At 45.2% G+C, this 20,115-nt stretch overlaps 1 protein-coding gene across 5 annotated transcripts in view; it reads right to left on the bottom strand.

Moving 5' to 3' along the window:
• Positions 1-20,115, bottom strand: part of COL4A6 (collagen type IV alpha 6 chain) — a 282,819-nt gene that overhangs the window by 33,283 nt on the left and 229,421 nt on the right. For all 5 annotated transcript variants that reach the window (XM_072743211.1, XM_072743210.1, XM_026014914.2 and 2 more), the window contains 12 exons: positions 18,206-18,268; positions 17,357-17,392; positions 17,137-17,178; positions 16,032-16,124; positions 14,216-14,269; positions 6,659-6,718; positions 5,567-5,611; positions 5,020-5,073; positions 3,712-3,781; positions 2,642-2,749; positions 1,601-1,741; positions 631-735 (listed from right to left, as the gene is read on the bottom strand). In XM_072743211.1, the coding sequence (XP_072599312.1) occupies positions 631-735; positions 1,601-1,741; positions 2,642-2,749; positions 3,712-3,781; positions 5,020-5,073; positions 5,567-5,611; positions 6,659-6,718; positions 14,216-14,269; positions 16,032-16,124; positions 17,137-17,178; positions 17,357-17,392; positions 18,206-18,268 (871 nt within the window). The remainder of the gene's footprint in view (positions 1-630; positions 736-1,600; positions 1,742-2,641; positions 2,750-3,711; positions 3,782-5,019; positions 5,074-5,566; positions 5,612-6,658; positions 6,719-14,215; positions 14,270-16,031; positions 16,125-17,136; positions 17,179-17,356; positions 17,393-18,205; positions 18,269-20,115) is intronic.

The raw sequence follows: 20,115 nt of genomic DNA on the forward strand, positions 1-20,115 counted from the left end.
CTGCTGGCTAGCCATCTTACCTCTTCCTCCACCCTGGCTTGGGCTGCAACTAAAATGAATTGATTATTTGAGCTTTAACATCTGCCCCTCAAGAGCATGAAACAGAGGAAAAACCCAGAGGCAGCAGGAAGATGGACAGAGCAGGTGCCACCGCTGCCTCCACTGCGGGCTGGGGTAATTGATCAACCCTTCAACATCAGTGGGGACCATGGCTGTTTTCCTAGAGCCAGTTGACTTTTACAGATTGCCAAGTCTTGACCTGTTCAGAGTCCTTTCATTCAGGCTGAAGGTAATGATGAGTGACTTCTGGCCTTGGCCTCACACACCGAGAAGGGCTGCTGTGTATGCTGGCTCTAACAGCTGGGGCTGCTGGTAGCCACTTCTGTGGGTGTATGGGGTAGGAACAGGGGCCCCAGAGCCACCTGGTCCTGTGTGACCTCAACTACCAGTCTCGCTCTCTGAGCCCTAAATATAGAGCACTTCCAACAACCCTATAATCAACCCCCCCCCCATTAAGACCCCAGACAGCTGCTGTTCAGGTTCCCAAAGCCGTTGGTCTGCTCTTCTCCCAGAGAGCCTTCTGCAAGAAGGAGTTTGGGAGCAAAGAACACTCAAGAGGGCGAAAATCACCTTTTATGCCTTTGAGGCCTGGGTTTCCTTTTGGACCTCTTTCTCCTCGGAGACCAGGGAACCCTGGCTCTGTGTTCTGTAGGGTTTCAGTCTCAAATGCTGGACCTTCAGGAAAAAGGGAACATAAGCCATTGACATGTTGCAGGTGATGCTGCACAGTGGCTCTGTCACTAAGGCCTGTGTCCTTGAGGCTCAGCAACCAAACCAGAGCCAGAGACCCAGAGGCTGTGGCAAGTCTTATCCCCTATTGGTGTTCTTCACTCTGCTATGTTTTACAGAAGGGCTATTATGTTTCAGGCACCAGACTAGACACAGAGAGGATCAGAATGACCACAACAACTTCAGGGAGTCAGCAGTCCCAGTGCCTATCCCAGAAAGTCCCCTGGGGACAAAAGAGGAAATGCAGTAGTCTCAGGGTTTAGATGACCAAGAAACAGGTGGGCCTATTTCCAGCCCTTCTCTTAGAATCTAGAATCTTGTACTCAGGTAGAGGACCTAAGGAGAATAAGCCCCATTGAGGCTTTTAGCAACCATCTTGAGGGGCCAGACTTGGATTCCCATTTCCCAGGCTCTCAGCCCACCCTGCTGCGGCCCTGAGGACTAGGTGGAGCTTGAGAGAGCCACTGTTGATTCTTCATAGGCCACAAGACCAGAGGCTGGGGGGCTGAGGACAACAGAGGGTGGGATGAAATGAGTACACAGATTGGAATGCATTGGGTAGGTGTGGCCATAGAGGTGGCTTTAGCCTGCCTTGTTGTTCCTTGATGAACCCTCTGACTTCTCTGGTCACTACTCTGTAGAAGGAGGGCCCTGACTCAGGAGAACAGGGCCTTTGGCACTGCCCCTCTGGGGCCATCATGCAGCCCGGCTATTTCTCCTGTGAAATGCTCTCTCCCTCAAAAATCATGACTGTTCTGCAGTCTGGATGGCACTTGAATCTCAACACCAAAGACCGAAATGAACAACTTACCGGGTGGGCCTTGTAGGCCTGGTAGGCCTGGCAAACCGTCTCTGCCTGGGGGGCCAGCTGTCCCAACTGTGGTACGGCCTGGGCTTCCTTGGTCCCCCTTTAAACCTGGAACTCCCTGGGGGCCTAGAGCACCTGGGACACCTGGAAGGACAAGCCCACACAATAATGCTGATCACATTACCCTGTTCTTTGGGGTTCTTCAATTCTCAGCATATGCTGGGAACCCACTCCAAGGAAAGAATTTGGAAGACCAATTGCCCTTCTCTTACATTAGAGTTAGAAGGGTCCTTAGGAATTGTCTAGCCCAACCTCTTGGGAAGTTGAGGCCTAAAGGGCGGGGAGAACATGGTGAAGGCAATGTTTGGTGGCAAACCTGAGAGGGAAACCTGGTCTCCACTCTCCTACATTTGGATTTTTCAACCTTAGGGGTCAGATCAGCTGTTCCTCCTTCAGGCAGTTGCTTTAAAAGCACAGGTATACGGATGCCCATCTCCAAGGAATTTAGAAACTAATGTCTTTCAGAGTAATGTCTGAAGCTTTATATTTGGCCCATCATGGCCCCCTCTGAATCTGGCATGGCCTTTCTCTATTTGCTACTACAGAATGAAATATGAGTGTGCTTCTCCAATGCTTCCTTCATTCATAGGATCCTGGGCCATTCAGTGCCTGAGCGGAGCACAGAGTGAGGGTCTGGGGACAAATTCTCCTCTGGGCTTTTGTTAGCTCCTACTAGCTAACATTAGCTGGGATGGAAAATCCATAGAAGAGTCTAAAGCAGGCCGCCATCTGGTTGCTGGAAACCTCAAAAGGATTGCCTGTCTAGCAATGTTACATTATTCAGGCCAAAGAAAAGCTTCTCACCCAGGTCCTATCCTCATGTACATTAGCCTTGGGCTGGTGGTAGGGAATATAATGACTATAGTCTACCTTTCCTTTAACTTTGGCTTAATATGTATCTAAACCAGAGGTACAGAAGGGGATGCTGGGCACCAGCGTGGTTAGAGGACAGATCTGTGCAGGGGGTGGGGTAATTTGTTTCACCTGGTAAAGCTGGTAAGCCAGGGATGCCAGAAGGGCCAGGCAGGCCCTGGACGCCTTCATCTCCTTTAAGTCCTGGGAGACCTGGCATACCGGGATCTCCAGGATAACCTGGCATTTTGAGGGAAAAAAATCGGTAAGCAAACCAGAGGAGGCCCATAAATGCCACAAAATGCCTAAGGAGAGTTGCAAGGAGATGTCCTCAGGATAGATTTCTCTTTCTCACCCTTCACAGGCCTCCCTGAATCTAATGGCCTCATATGATAATGGGCCTACTTGAGCTAAGGCTTCATTAGTTTTCAGAACCAGTCTGACCAGGGCTAACCTTCTATGGGAAGATCTGGTAAGTACTAGGAACGTCCTTCTACTATTACCAACCTGCTGCCATGCCTCAAATGTCTACCATTTGGACTAAGGTGTTAAAGTCTATTATTCATGTTATGCACATAGATTCCCTAGAAGTGGAACACAGGAATCCACTGTCGATCATTAATACCATGGCTTCATTAAGTGTACTGGACAGGGCATGGGCTAGAGAGGATGACAGGGGAGAGATCATTTCGGAGACTGGGGCAAAAGAGGTATAGTAGTAGAAGCCTTTGCTCAAGCAAGGAGTAGCTGGAGACACTGGGCATACAGGTGCTTGTAGAAGGCAATCAGAACAGTTGGATACTCTTCCACTTCCTGTGACATTGTCAAACCCAAGCATGCATGGGATCATGTAGATAAAACCCCAAATGTCCCATAGTATCAGGGTCAAGTCAACCTAGACAGGGAGGATATCAGTCCTTCCCCAAGCATCATTAGGAGAACAATTTTCATAAAGTAAAGGCCCAGTCCAACCACAACCCTAGTCTTGGTGGAGCCAACACAGAGTGTAGGGCTTGGCTTCTTTGCCCAAAGAGATTGGAATTAGTTTCCTTCCCCAAATACAGGATCCATGAGGGGCCCTTGAGGGTGTTAGCTCTAGCAGCAATCCAATGATTGACAAAATATCCTCATTACGATTATAGGGAATATAGAATGTAACCCATGGTCCTTTCTTTTTCACTGCAATCAATGAAAAGTTGCACCTGAGATTACAGCACCATCTGTATCGATGAACACATCTGGGCCTGGCAGGCCAATGCCACCCTTTTCACCCTGTAAAGATTCAATTGGTTAAATGCAAACATTCCCATGACTTCAAGCTCTATGTGCCCTCAAAGCCGTTCCTCGGGAAAATAAAAGTTTTCTCCTTCTACAACCCCTGATTCCATGGGCCAGCTAGTCCACAGGTTAATTCTGAAGTCCAATAAATTTCAGATGAAGGCAACGCAAAGCAGGCCAGAGACCTAATACTCAATGGCAAACCTGTCAAAAATAAGGGATCCTGATTACATTTTACAACCTTACTCCAGGATAATCTGCTTCTGGGCCTGGGACACAGATCACAAGAATAGACCATGTTGCTGCACCAAAGAGGTGCAAAGGAAGGAGCAGTTTTAACTTTTTTTTTCGGCTCTAGCAGGCCCAGGACTCTGCTACTGTCACTGGCCTTGTTTAGTGGATGATTTCAGGCAGAGGACGTCAAAGGAGTTCTAAGTCCCCCCGAAGTGGGGCTCAGGTATCAGAATCAGATACAGTGGCATATCCAAGTGGGGTGGTGGGAGCTGCCTGCCCCTGGTACAGGCAATAAGGGGGCACTTTGTCTGTAAAGAATTGAAAAACAATAATAAAGACAAAAATTTAGCAATTCTAAACAATGTAAATAGTAGAATATTCCTCTTTGTAGAGATGGATTTTCTCCCGTACTCCCCCCCGCCCCTGGCTTTTAGTCTACCTCCGATCAAGGAGTATCTAAGGCAGGCCTATTGGTTTTTTAGTGCTCAAAATAGGGTTCACACACTTCATGTGAAAAGGGTAACATTTAAAATGTTAAGATACTGGAAAAAAAACACTTCATCTCATATGTAGGTGTTTGTTATGGTTCAGGTGTTTGTGTTCTTTTTGCCCCCAATTCATCTTGAAAACTTCATACCCAAAGTGATGGTATTAGGAGGTGGGGCCTTTGGGAGGTGATCAGGTCACGAGCATGGAGCCCTCAGGATTGGGACTCGTGCCCTTATAAGAGAAGGCCAAGAAGGCTAGCTCGCCCCTTCCACCATGTGAGGGCATAGTGAGAAGTCAGTGACCTGGAAGAGGACCCTAACTCAACCATTCTGGTGCCCCAATATGGGGCTTCCAGCCCTCAGAACTGTGAGAAATAATTTTCTGTTTTTTATAAGCTGCCCAGACTGTGATAGTTTCTTAAAGCAGCCAAATGGACTAAACAGCATTTAGGGGAATTCTTCACCCTTCTACCTCCCCAGTCCTGGATTTTCACTTCCCAACAACATTACCTTAATTCCTGGGAGTCCATTAAGCCCAGGAAAACCTGAGGACCCCTTCTTGCCCTATGACAGAAACAGAGTTACAGCTAAATCAAATGTCTAAGAACATAAGAGGGACTGGTCTTTGGATGAGACCAGGGCACATGGCGCAGGGAATCTTGGCTGGTATTCCAGGGTATGCATGGATTCTACCCGACTCTGGAGGGTATAAAATGTTCCAGAAGGTAATATGGCACAAGGTAGCCAACTTGCCTGTTAGGAGGTATAAGGGCCACAAGGCTAGAGATGAATAAAGGCAGGCTGGACTTGCTAGACCCTGATAACTTAATAAAGAAGTAGGACCACTGCATGGCACTGGATTGGTAACACTAGATACTCAGCTTATTGGATGAGGATGAAAGAAGATAGTGGCTGGGATTATACCCATCAAAAAGAGGTAGATAATTTGTATTATAAGCAGTGGCTCCCTTTGGACAGATGCCCATGTTAAGTAAAGCAAGGGGGCCTTTCGATTAGGACTTTACATGTGTGCTTTTAATGACATTAACCAAAATACCTGAATCCCTGGAGGGCCTTGGAGTCTTTCTAAACCCATGGGACCCTGTAAAGAGAATGAAGCCACCTTAGAAAGATTAATAGCCCACACTAGAGACAGCCAATAGACTTACATAACAAAGTTTCCCAACTGAGTTCAGGACTTAGCCGCTCCTAAAATTAGGTAAGAGAATGTCCCTAGACCTGGCTTAATGACTCCTTTCTAAGTACTAATCCATCAAGCTGAATAGCCACACGGAGCATTTTAAAAGAGCAAAATAAATGGAAACATTATAAGAATTGGGCAGAATTTGGTAGAAGGGCTGGGTGGTATTATACTTAGTCTGCATTGGTTCCAAGTCATGACATTTTTAAATAGATTGTGGGAGGGTCTCTTGTCTCTCACCCCAACTGTATTCTTTGTTGGTCTTTCTTTTCAAGACAAGGGAGTAGAGAAAAGTAGAGACAGAAATGGCAGGGTAAAAGGTGAACATTGCTGAACACTCAAAAGATTCTTAACGAGCTTTATGACTAAGCCAAAATCGTAGTTCTCTAAAATGTTACTTCTTTAAGGTTAAGGATGGCCAGTTGCTTATAGCCTAACACCTAAGTGCCTGAAGCACTTAGAATCACACAGGCTAACAATTATTTCTTCACTTGAAGAGGGATTATTACTGAAAATTGTAGACTGCAAATGTCACTCACTATGTTCTAGACCATCCCAGGCTTGTTCCTGTTCTATAAAGATGATATTCGGTCCTCTTTCATTACAGCAACATTCGCACCCTAGCCCACATTCCCTCAGGATAGAATGTAGTGAAAGCAAGACCACACTTACCCCACTTTTGGCCCAGAAGAAAACTATATATGAGGACAAGGAAAGTCAGTAGGCTGAGGAGCCATTTCTTATTTAAGGGAGTCACTAAGTCAAGGAAATGGGGCAAAGTGAAGAGGAGGAGGTCTCAAGGGCCTGGCAGAGCGTTGAGGAACAGAAAGAAGAGAAGCTTTGGTGGCCATCAAGTTATATAACATAGAGATGTGAACAGGACAAAACATGGACCCGATGGACTGGGTAACTTGCCAGACCCGGGCAAGCAACACTCCAGGCTCATACCCTTGGTCCTGGCAAACCAGGGATTCCCTTTTCTCCCTTTTCTCCAGCAGTCCCAAGTCCCTAAAGGAAAAAAAGAAACCATAAGTTATAACATCCATTTCCTCATAGGTCTCCTGGCTCTATCCAAAGTAGGGAGGTGACTTAGAATCAATGCCATTGCGAGTTGGGGAGGCTCACCGTGTTGAGTCTCTTGTCACTGTCTGAGAAGCACACAGGGCCTGAACAAAGGTTGGACCATTCATCTAAGGTTCCCTCTTGGTTTTATTTTTTTTATTTTTATTTTTTTTTTAAAAAAAATTTTTTTAAATTTTTTATTTATTTATGATAGTCACAGAGAGAGAGAGAGAGGCAGAGACACAGGCGGAGGGAGAAGCAGGCTCCATTCACCGGGAGCCTGATGTGGGATTCGATCCCGGGTCTCCAGGATCGCGCCCTGGGCCAAAGGCAGGCGCCAAACCGCTGCGCCACCCAGGGATCCCTCCTCTTGGTTTTATAAGTAATGTCTTGTCCCCTTAAACATGATTACCTATATTCATAGCTCCATGGATTAATAGCATAGAAATGATTAAATATCTAACCTCATTGGTTTGACATGTGGGGAGGCAGACACTCAGAACAGGTAAGCGTCTTGTGTGCATTACAGAATCGATGAGACTGCCATGTTTTCAAACTTCCATTCCAGGGCCCTTTCCATGAGAATAGGCTGCCTTCTACCACCTAGGAGCTTGTTTCTTTGACCCGCAAATGGAAAATTGTATTAGTCTTGGGGGTGAAGACTGGAGGGAAGAGCTTTTGCCCTCTGGGGGTGTGATGGCTGCATCATTCTCTTTGGTGGGAAGGATAATTTCTTTTTTTTGAAAGGATTATTTCTATCTAGATGTGGTCTAGAATCTTGTAGGCCCTAGCAGTACTCCGAAGGGCACTTTAACCCCTGGTCTTCAACCCCTCTTGCCCTGCTCACAGAAGGTGAGGACTTGCAGCCATGGACATGACTTGGGACTCTCTAGGGACAAGCAGAAATCCAAAAAGCAGAATGAGTAAGGAAGCTTCTTTCCCTCTGGGTCCAAAGCAAGCATATTCTGGGCCCCGAGAACCAGAAGAGTTCACTACCAAAGTGGATGGAGTCTTTCATGGCAAGCTGAATCAAGGCCATTTTGTTGTTATGGTTTAAATGTGGGACTTTCTGGAGCATAGGTTCTGGCAAACAACATTTAGGCCTATTGTGAGAGTGAAGGAGGCAGTGAAGCTTTCTTGAATGTAAGCCTGTGAAAGGCGGAAAATGTTGTGGCACGTCTCCCCTCGTCCCTTCTCAATGTGACCTGGCTCAGTTGGTTCTGCAGCCAATACTCTAATCCCACTTACAGTTTTTTCTTTCTCTTATATACTCTGAGCATTCCCATGGGTCCTGAAAGCTGGCTGAATAGCCCTTCTCTTTCTAGGCCCAAGTGGGTTTTTGTCATTGTTATTGTCATTGTTTTTAATGTGGGCTTTTTTTTGGTCTTTTTGTTGTGGGGTGGAGGGTGGAGTGTGTGTCTGTGAAGGGTCTAGTTCAGAGCAGACTTTGGTTCCTGCTTGTCTTTCTTTTTTTATGCATCTATAGTTGTGTGTCAAAGGGCTCAGACCTCATGCTGAATGGGATTTCTATTTGAAAAACCTGGGGCTCAAATTGAACACAAACTTATGTGAAATCTTAGTTCTGCATCTCAAATTGGAAACCCAGGAATGCTGCCACCTGGTGGCACACATCTCTGGGCCTCTGAAGCCAAATGCCATGCAGCCTTCCCTGAGCTGTCCATGGAAGCTATAGCAACTCCCACTGCCCCAGATACTTGCAGCACTAACAGGGGTTGTATATGAAAGTTTGTCAGCAGGAGGTCTATACCACACTAATTTCCATCTCCTCCAGGACACGTTACTGCAAGCTAGACACATACAAGATGGTTCCATACATACTTGTTGAGTTAAAAAGAATGACTCAGAAAACAAAACTGTTGCCAAATATGAAGCATATCCAGGAACTCTCATGCTGTCCACCTGTCTTGCCCACAGTTGCAAAGACAAGGGAACTTCGTCCTCTTTCTTCAGAAAGCAGAAAGGCTCTCTAGACTCATGCTTTCTCAGAGAGCTTGTGCTATCATGTGTACAAAAATAAATAGTTCAAAAACAAGGGCCACCTGGTGGCTCAGTGGTTGACCATCTGCCTTTGGCTCAGGGCATGATCCTGGAGTTCTGGGATGGGGTCCCGCATCGGGCTCCCAGCAGGGAACTTGCTTCTCCCTCTGCCTATGTCTCTGCCTTCTCTCTGTGTCTCTCATGAATAAATAAAATCTTTACAAAAAAGTTTAAAAATGAAAAAAATAAAAGAAATTGATTTGTATGTGTGTGTGTGTGTGTGTGTGTGTGTGTGTGTGTAGGGGGGTGGTTAAAGCCATAGAACATACATGACTTGGCAAGATACTGGGTCATAGGCTCAGTCTGTCTCCCAGGGCAGGGAGGCACCATACAGGGCCCTGCTGAGCAAGCCATTCTAGCAAGATGTCCTGGGACCCTGCCAGGTCACAGGCAGTCCTTGCCAGGAGCTGTCCTGTACCCACTGCTCCCATACCCCTTCTCATCCATGTCCAAGAAAGCCTCATTAGAGCACTAGCTTAGCTGTTCATAGGCCTACTCACTAGGGCCCTGGTCTCCTAGTATTTTTGGTTCAAGGATATTAGTGGCTCTGTAAAAACTCAACTTGAGTCACATGGCTAGGAATGAGGAGGGCATAGGGATGATGTAGTCTATGAGGTAGGGTGAGGCAGGTGGTACCAGGAAAAGGCGAGCTGCCAATGCTAGGCTGGGGCCAGGGGCTGTGGGCCCTGCTGCCCAGTGAAAAAAGCTGCTTTGGCCACAGGTCCTCAGAGGCATGCTTGCCCGAGAGGTGGGCCACCGCGCAGTCCCCCTCTGCTCAAGCCTCTACCCCCAACCCCAAGCAGGCTCCTTGTGGCCCCAGCTGAGGCGGTGGAGATGGCTAGAGCCACCTGCACACCTAGGGTGGCTTTCTAACTGGGAAAGGCAGGAGGAGGTGCTGGAGTATGGAAAGGGGGAGCGAGGCTAGCGGGGAGAGAAGGGGGGTAAGGGGTGCTACTGTCTTGGAAGCTAAACTGCAGAGATGTCTTCTGCTTGGCACTGCAAGGGTCTCTGAGATTAGAAACGTGAGAGATTGGGCAAATCAAGTGTCCTTCTAGCCTCTGCCCCTTAGGAGAGCAGGGCCAAGGGCCTCCCCACCGCCTCTTCCCCCTCAAGTCTGTGAGGCTGGGGCTCCTCCTCCAAGGGACCCACCTAAAGGGCACGGAAAGCCTGGAGCCCAGTTGAAGGAGCACCCCACATGCCCAGTAGTTGCCTCACATCTACTCAATAGGTCCCTCAGGATTTGCCAGTCTCTTCTCCCTTCCCTCATCTCTTCCACATTGCCTCACCCTGTTTTCACTGGCCCTTGGACAGAACGCACACAGGTATATGATTCTCTCTGACAGTCTCCATGGGAGCCCCTGTGCCAGATGTGCGTGTGGACTGCTGGGGATACTAGGGCAAAATGAGGGATACTGGGGCTGAGCCAGAAAATCAGGGATGTTTAGTTATGCCAGACGGGGCCAGACAAAACAGGTGAGACATAACATTGGTCAGGTTGGCCAGTTGTCAGCAGCTCCTTCAAAGATTATGGTTGGGATGGAGAAGAAACAAATGGTTAAAGGGGGATAGTTTGGACTCCCTAGAGATTTGCATCCTTGGTGCAGCCTCATTTCTCAGTGAGTGTGCATAATTGACAGCTGATGTGATGAAGGCTTTGGATGTGAGAAGCATGCTTCTGGTGATACTGGTGAAAAGCCTCCAGTATCATAGTCTACCACCACCATACCAAGAAGGAACTGGACTGTAGGGGGCAGTATGATATGGGGAAATGAGTGTGTGTGGGGGGGAGCCCTGAGCTGCTTAGCTTTCAAAAAAGCTGGATTTCAGCCTCAGCTCTGCTAATAACTGTCTGCGTGTCTCTGGGCAAGAACTTCATCTGTTCAAGCCATGATTTCCTCTTCAGTACAGGGAGATAAATCCGTCCCAACTTGCTTACCTCCTGAGGATGATGTGAGGTGACTAGAGTCTCTATGAAATGGTCACAAAGGAAAATGCAAACCCTTTCCCCAACCCACTCGCAAAGTGCTTTGTACCGGTGGTGCCTGATAGAAATATGGGAACTACTATGTTGTTTTAAATTTTCTTGTAGCTACATCATAAACATAAAAGAAATAGGTGGAATTAATTTCAGTAACATTTTGTTTGACCAAATATATCTTAAAATAGTGTCATTTCAACATTGAAGTAAAAATCATTGAGATATTTCAGATTATTTTTCTCATACCCAGAGTTTGAAATCCGTGTGTCCTTGACACTTACAGTATACCTCATTTAAGACTAGTCACATTTCAAGGCTTGGTGGCTGCATGTGGTTAGTGGTCATCATATTGGATGCACAGCTTTATACTTTGTAAAGAAACTTCATGTACATTGTGAATTGGCCCTTGGGACAGTAGATATGACCATCGCCATACTACAGATAGACAGAGATGCCTCGACACTTGAAAAGGTCCCAGAGATGGACCTGGGTCTGAAGTCTAGGTGTCCTGTCTCTAACTTTGGAGTTCTCTTCCTTTCTGACTCATTAGACACTGGGCTAATTAAGATCAATGACGTCGAACAGATGATTCTCTGTGGCCCTGTGTTTCTACAGGCTATCATGGAAGCAATCTGTGCCTCTGGCTCTACTGGCTCCATTTCCTGGCCACCCAGAGAGACCCAGAGTATTTCAAAGAACTGTAGGGAAAGCCTGGAGCCCATCTATCCCCACTTAGCAAGCAGAGGCAGGCCTAGTCATCTTTAACTCGTCCATTTCCCTCCTGCTCCATGAACATCTTGTCAACTCCTTCCTCAAAACACATCGTGCAGTCTCAGAGACCTATCAACCAAATATAATGTGTGGGCCTCATTTGGATTCTGGTTCAAACACAGAAATTGCAAAAAATATATTTATGAGAAAATCATTAAGTCTGAATTCTGAGTTAACTGATATTAAGCATATTACTTTTGATTGATGAGTGATGATGATATTGCAACTATGCTTTTATTTATTATTTTTAGATGTTTATTTGTTTATTTTAGAGACAGGGAGAGGGAAAGAGTATCTCAAACAGATTCCCTGTTGAACATGGAGCCAGGGTGGGGCTCGATCTCACAACCCTGAGACTGCGACCCTGAGAGCAGGACCCTGAGCTGAAACCAAGAGTTGGATGTTTGACTGAGCCACTCAGGTGATTGTAACTATGCCTTTAAAGTGTTCCTATCTCTTAGAAGTCCTGAAGTATTTTATGTTGAAATGATATGTCTGAGGATGCCTGGGTGGCTCAGCAGTTGAGCGTCTGCCTTTGGCACAGGGCGTGATCCCAGAGTTCTAGGATCAAGTTCTGCATCGGGCTCCCTACATGGAGTCTGCTTCTACCTCTGCCTATGTCACACTGTCTCTCTGTGTTTCTCATAAATAAATAAATAAATAAATAAATAAATAAATAAATAAAATCTTTTAAAAAATGAAAAATAAATTACATGTTTGTTATTTGCTTCCAGTTGGCGGAGTAGCTTAATGTAAAAGCCGAGTGATGAGGACACAGCAGGAGCATTATGCCATCTCTCCTCCTGGCATATGTTTAAAATGTTCCATAATAACAAGTTTACATTTTTTACATTTTCAATCTGTGCACTTCTTTCCATTTTCCTTGCTAGCACCCTAGTGCAAACTGCTACCATCTCTCCCCCAGACTGGTACAGTAGCCTCTGCTGCCCCAGCCTTCCCTCATCCTTCACACCCCTGTCCCCCAAACTCTGCAAGAGTGTTCTTAAAAATGCAAGTTAGAGGGCTGCCTGGGTGGCTCAGTTGGTTGAGCACCCAACTCTTGGTTTTGGCTCAGGTCATGATCTTGGAGGTGTGAGATTGGGCCCCACATTGGGCTCTACACTCAGTGGAGGTCTGCTTGGGATTCTCTCTCTCCCTCGCCCTCTGCTCCTCCCCCACTCTCTGTCACCCTCTCTCTAAAATAAGTAAATAAATCTCTAACAAAAACACATGTTAGAGCTTTCCAATGGGTTCTCATTCCATTTAACACAGATGCCACATTCGATCTACAAAGGGCTTCATGATTTGGTTCTTGCCTATCTCCCTGGTTCTTGCCCTTGCTCCCTCTACTCCACCCACTCACTTTCTCACTGTTGCTCAAAAGCAGTGAGCTCTTTCCAACCCCAGGGTCTGGGAACTTGTGGTTCCTTTGGCATAAAACTCTCTTCCTGATCTTCACATGACTTTCTTCTTTATAATGTGCACTTCCTCGGAGAGGCTCTGTGTGACCGCTCTGCCCAAAGTAGCCCACCGCACTCTTGATCCACACTCCATCACTTTACCCTTTCTTTAATCTTCTTTGTACCACTTATTATGATACAAACTTCTCAATTCATCTGTTTCCTTGTTTATTGTGTCTCTTTCCTGGCTCCCCCATTAGAATGTATTCTCCTCAGGACAAGAACTTTTTTTTTTTTTAATACAATGAGCTTTTTAAAAAGATTTTATTTATTCATTCATGAGAGACACACACACAGAGAGAGGGGCAGAGACACAGGCAGAGGGAGAAGCAGGCTCCATGCAGGGAGCCAGATGCGGGACTCGATCCCCGGTCTCCAGGATCAGGCCGTGGGCTGAAGGCGGCGCTAAACTGCTGAGCCACCCGGGCTTCCCAAGACAAGAACTTTTACTTCCTTGACCGTTATTTAGTGTTGTCCACCTAATCACCCTCAAAAGGTTTAAGTTGGGCAGCCCTGGTGGCTCAGCGGTTTAGCGCCGCCTTCAGCCCAGGGGCTGATCCTGGATACCCGGGATCCAGGCCCACATCAGGCTCCCTGCATAGAGCCTGCTTCTCTCTCTGCTTGTGTCTCTGCCTCTCCCTCTCTCAGGAATAAATAAAACACTTAAAAAAAAAGGTTTAAGTGAAAGACACTAAGATACAAGGGCATATAGGAGAGTGAAGATAGCATTACTAAGATTAATGAACAATGAATATGTGCCAGGCACATACTAAGTCCTTTCCATGCATATTATCTCATTTAGTCCTCATAACCATGCCATTATCATCCTACCCTCATTTTTTTGGGCGGGGTAGGGAAATTGGAACTCAGGAAAGTTAAGAAACTTGTCCAAGGTCATATAGTTAGAAATCAGTGAAATCAGAAGTCAAGCCTAGGTCTGTTTTAATTCTAGAGCTTGAGCTAAAAACCGCTAAGATATATAGCCTCATAGAGTACCCTGGTAATGTCCTCATGGGTTCAAGAAACAATAACATTTCCTGGAATGCCTTCCAGTAATGAAGATGATAGAATGCTCTATAATAACCATAGGAAGAGGTCTTCTTGGTAGCCTTCTATTGCTATAGCTTTTGTCCAATCAGGTCCTTGAATACATTTTGACCAAATGGGGAGACTTACCGGGAGACCTGGAGGGCCACTTATTCCTGGGAAACCCGGAAGCCCTGGTTCACCCTGGAAGACCAATCAAAGATTAGTGAGTAGCATCAGGAAACAGTGAACATAAAGGATATGGCTCCCTTGAGCTGCTTGGGCTGGGCAGCAGACAACCAAGGGGGTATCAGGTGGTATAAACTCCCCAGGATCCCCAGTTGCTAATACCTGCACCAGGATATCAGTTTAGGGAGCCCTTGTGGTATGGGAAGGGCCAAGGGTCTATGGCAAAGAACAAAAACTGTCTAAAACAGAATCTCAAATTCTCAAATGTTGAAGTTAATTGGGAGACACCAAAGATGATCATTTGCTGTCTTTGTAGGGGAAGGAGCCATTCAGTGTGATTTCCTGTTGAAAATTACGGGCTGCAAAGAAATCAACAGTTTGGGGAAAGGAGTAACAATTACAGTTTGTATGGGGATCCATGACACTGTAATCTGTCCTTCCCCAATATGCTAATTTAACTATCTGTGCCATAGAAGGGCTCCCTAATTTTTGAGAATGATCAGGGAGGCAGGCAATCTTTCATATGTTCCCAAGCTGTTCCAAACTAATGATTGCTTTCTGTAAACCAAAAGAGGGCCTTGGCGCTGTCGCTTTCACAAAGACAAAATTCAAGAAATGGGAGTAAACACCTCTCCCTGCCCAGATCCCTTGGCCATAGGCACAGAATCACAAAACTGAAGGGAACTCTAGGAAAAGAAGGGAATGCAGGTTACTGAAAGATATCTACTCACCTTAACAGCATACAATTTGAAAATTACCATGTGTACATTCACTCACATCGAAATAGAGATCATGACGTATTGCAGTTGAACAGGTCTACAGCTCCAGCTGCAGTAGTTCATATCAGGTGAATTAGGGCATCTACTGTCACTTGGTGACAGTGTACCTTATTTTTAGAGTCACGTTTTAAGGGCAAATAACTTCTTTATAAAGATAACTTGAAAGTAACTATTTATTTCCTATGTGTTTTGTCACAGTGTTTTGGGGACGATGTAAGTATTGAGAGGGGTGGGAGTCAGGAGGGAAAAACCCCAACTACTTAATGTTTGTTTTAAGTTACTTGGTATTTTGATAATTGAATATGAAAAAAAAACCCTAAAGCACAGAAAATGGGACTTAAACAAATACTCAGAAGTCACACACCCAAACACAGACTTTTTAGAAAGCTTTTCATAAGGGACAAAACAAAGGTGGCTTTACCTTTACTTCAAACCAAAAAAAGCAGATGTGGTTTATGTATACAACGGAATATTACTCAGCCATTAGAAACGACAAATACCCACCATTTGCTTCAACGTGGATGAAACTGGAGGGTATTATGCTGAGTGAAATAAATCAATCGGAGAAGGACAAACATTATATGGTCTCATTCATTTGGGGAATATAAATAATAGTGAAAGGGAATATAAGGGAAGGGAGAAGAAATGGGTAGGAAATATCAGAAAGGGAGACAGAACATGAAGACTCCTAACTCTGGGAAACGAACTAGGTGGTGGAAGGGGAGGAGGGCGGGGGAGTGGGGGTGAATGGGTGACGGGCACTGAGGGGGGCACTTGACGGGATGAGCACTGGGTGTTATTCTATATGTTGGCAAATTGAACACCAATAAAAAATAAATTTATTATTAAAAAAACATTCTTGAAAACAAAACAAAACAAAACAAAACAAAACAAAACAACAAAAGCATGACCCAGAACCATTGATCCTTCCAGTATAGTCTGGTTGTTAGAGTTGAACTTTGGTCTTAATAGGAAAAGGGTTGTTAGCATTTCACTACCTTGGATCCCTTCTTCCCTTTGGGAAATCCCATAAATTCCAGTTCCCCAGTGGATGGTGGGGGTCCTGCAGGGCCCGGGAGGCCAACATCCCCCTGTAAGATCAAAGGGAATGTTAAGTAAGCAAGCAGAAACCACACTGGCCACTTCTCCAGAGGCTGGGCTTGTCCTCTGGATTAATTCACAAATAAACTGCCCATCACTTTGGCCTCTTTACCCTCACCCTTGCCTCAGTGAGGAAGTAAAACTATCAGTACCAAGGAGTGGGAAGAATTATAAGTCTGGCCAAATGCATTCTGTACTAGCACTGCAGAGGGAAGAAGCAAGATGGATGAAAAGGTTTGTGGTTGCCAGTGTCATGCATCAAAGGGTGTTGAGAAGACATCAAAAAAAAAAAAAAAGGCTTTCAATTGAGCAAGGAGAATGGCCACCTCTTGGCAATAGCGATCAGATTAATAATTGGTCCAGTCTTTGGCAAGAGTACAAGCAGCAACAGTGAAATCTGCATGTGAACACCGGAGGTTGGATTTGCTCCTTGGAGGCAGTGTGATCTACAAGAGGCAGCTGTGAAGGGTGGAGAGGGCAAGCTTCCAGGCTCCCTCGAGGCTCCCAAATCACCCATATGGTTTGTGCAGATGGAAACAGGGAAACAAGGGGAAGAAAGTGGAAGAGAATGGTGAGAGATTGAGGAGGAGAGAGACAGGGGATAGAGTGAGAGACAGGAGGAGAAGGAAGAGGAGGAAGAGGAAAGGTGGAAGGAAGAGGAGAAGCAAAGAAGAGGAAAGAGAAGGTAGTACAATATGTAGAACACCAGGAAAATACCCAGGTGGAAGGAGGAGGGAATCGATTTCAAGAGAGTATGTTTGTAAGACATGCACACTTCACAGGTAGGAAGCAGGCAGACTACTATTTGGAAGGAAAAAGACCCCAGGAGCCTATGTGTGGCAGCCCTCTCGGGACCCCCACCAGAGGACCAATGTGGAGGAGGAACTGTTCATCTCCTGAGGCAAAGATCCAGCTCCCCTTAAAATGAGCAGGCACGTGTGCAGCCAGAGATGTTGCTCGGAGCATATGGAATGCAGATTGTATTTTCCAAAATCTATTTACCTTGACTCCTTTCTCTCCTTGGAAACCTAACCCCATATTCCCCTGGGGTACAGGGGTACAGGGAGGAAAAACAAAATCGATTACTAAACAAGCACCAGGAACTTCAATTGGCATGCAGTCTTTTACCAGAAAGTGTGTTTCACCACACCAGATTATCTTTGGGGAAACTAGGAGACTGAGTGGTAGGAGGCCCAAATGCCCCAAGACAAAGTATACTTACATCAGGACCAGGGAAGCCAGGAGGGCCTGGAGGACCCTGTATTAAAAATGAAAAGAATGCCCGCTTGTTAGTTTCAAACAGAACATGGGCAGTGTTGAGAGTCACCAGAGATGAGTCCCCGCCCTCTCAGTATATCTTGGCTTTAGTATAGCAGATTCAAGCTCCCTCTCCTGTGGTACCCCTTTAAAAACACATCTTTGAAATCTCCCAAATTGACCTGATAACCATATTCATGCTAAGGTGGTACAGACCTCATGGATCATCCTGCCCAAGAGGCTATAAAGTTAAGAAGTAATGGCTTTTGGTAAAGCTAAGCCAAAGCCATCAGTGGGTGAGATTTCATGCACTGGAGAGTAAACAGTCTGGGAATGGAACCACATGGATAACTGGCTATGCTGTTTCTATGCTAGTGAGGGCAAATAGGTTTGGTATCTGCAAGACAGGTAGGTAGGTAGCACTGTCCAAGATGTGGTGTGGGCAAGGATTTTGAAGCTTCTCCTGTGTTCAAGGTAGGTGTGGTGGTGATGGTATGATTAATTAGCAGGGTCTGTCATGGACAGGAGGAGTGGAAGGTGGCAATAGGTGCGCCAGGCATCTGCCATTCCCGGGCTGTACTTTAGATTGAGCTAGAGCTGGAGGCTTTGGAAATGCAGAGTGGATGGTCAGAAAAACTCCATAAAGACAACAAACAGCTCCTTATAAGAGCATGCTTCACTTTAATCCTCTAAGAATGGAAGTTGCCTTTTTCCACTAGGAGAGCCTACATAGGCTTATATCTAATCCCTGGCCTGGTGGGGAAAGCATTCATGTGAATACTGTGATCACATGGTAGATTTAGGTTGGTCTTACTTGCAATCCTGGTGGTCCCATGTGTCCTACAGCTCCTGGGGACCCAGGTGCTCCTGGAGGGCCCTAGAAAGGCAAGATTTTACTAATATCAGAAAAGAAGAGTTTATCAAGAAAATCAGAAATGTATGTTCATAAGAATGCATGAGAATGTTCATAGCAACTTTATTCATGGTAGTAAAAAACTGGAAACATCCCAGAGGCCTGCTGCCACAAGGACTGACAAATAACTGTGATACATCTATACAGTAGAATAAATACTCAGCAATAAAAAGTCACAACCTACTGATACATGTGACAATGTGGATGAATCTCAGAAGCATTGTGCTAAGTGAAAAAAAACCAGACCCCCCAAAGCTACGTATTATATTATTTCCTTTATACAAAGTTCCAGATTGGGACAAACTGAACTAATGGTGGAGAGAAATCAGAACAGTGGTTTCCTTTGGGTGGAGGCAAGGATTGGCTGGGAAGGGGCAGAAGGGAACTTTCTGGGGTGATGACAATGTTCTATACCTTAAGATGGGTTTGGGTTATATAGGAGTATATATTTGTCAAAACTCGACAAATGTACCATTTAAAATTTGTTTATTTCATTGTATGTAACTTTTACATAAAAAGAAGAGCTGCAAATACATATTAAAGTCTAGCTAATGGTAGGCATGCTGTAGAATTTAGAGGTAAGAGTACTATTGCCTATAATTTACTTCAAAAATCATCAATGATAAGATGGATAGAGATGGATATGTGGCTAGAAGTGGTATAAAGCAAGTACAGTAAAATATTTTTAAAAATATTTTATTTATTCATTCATGAGGGACACACACACACAGACAGAGGCAGAGACACAGGCAGAGGGAGAAGCAGGCTCCATGCAGGGAGCCCAACGTGGGATTCAATCCTGGGTCTCCAGGATCACGCCCAGGGCTGAAGGTGGCGCTAAACCGCTGAGCCACCAGGGCTACCCAAGTATAGTAAAATATTAATGGTATGTGTGTTCATGGCAAAATTCATTCCCTTTTGTTCTATATTTGGATATTTTTATATTAAAGTGATGTAAAAAACAAAAAGAAAGCAAGACATTTGTATTAACATCAAATAAAGTAGGCTTTGGGACAAAGAATATTACCAGAAATAAAGAGGGGGAATTTTGTTGCGATAAATCAAGTCAGTTCATCAAGAACACACAACAGTCTTAGATACATATGCATCTAAGAGCATGGCTTCAAAATACATGAAGCAAAATCTGACAGAAGCGCAAGGAGAAATAAATCCGCAACTACAGTTGGAGAATTTTAACATCCCTCCCTCAGTAATTAATAGAACAACTAAATTTTTAAAAAATCAGTAAGGACACAGAAGATCTAAACAACACTGTCAACTACCTTGACCCAATGGACATTTTTTAGATCACTATACCCCAAATCACATTCACCAAGACAGTGTCATATGCTGAGCCATGAAACAAACCTCAACAGACTTAAAAGGATTGAAACCATACAGAGTGTTCATTCTAACTGCACGGAGATCCAACTAGAAATCAACTCTGTAAAGATAGCTGGGAGGCTGCCAAATATTGGGAAATCAAATGACACATTTCCATGGGTCAAAGAGAAAACCAGAAGAGAAACAAGAAACTATCTGAAACTGGATTGATAAGGACAATAGTACAAGCAAGACAATAAAATCTGAAGAGAAAGACGTTATGGGGAAATATATGGCTTGATGAAAACTGGGGGGGGGGGCGATGGTAGTGAGGTGTTATGTAAGGAATAGAGAGGCTAAGTGAAGTCCAGTGAAAGCAGGGGTTCACAAGGTCCCCAGGAAATAGAACATTGCTTCGACAAAATAACCTGGGGTCACAAATCTGATCTGTGATCACAAATCTCTTTGTGATATAAATGATCCTCCCT

Source organism: Vulpes vulpes, chromosome X (genome assembly GCF_048418805.1).
Source record: "Vulpes vulpes isolate BD-2025 chromosome X, VulVul3, whole genome shotgun sequence".
Taxonomy (NCBI): domain Eukaryota; kingdom Metazoa; phylum Chordata; class Mammalia; order Carnivora; family Canidae; genus Vulpes; species Vulpes vulpes.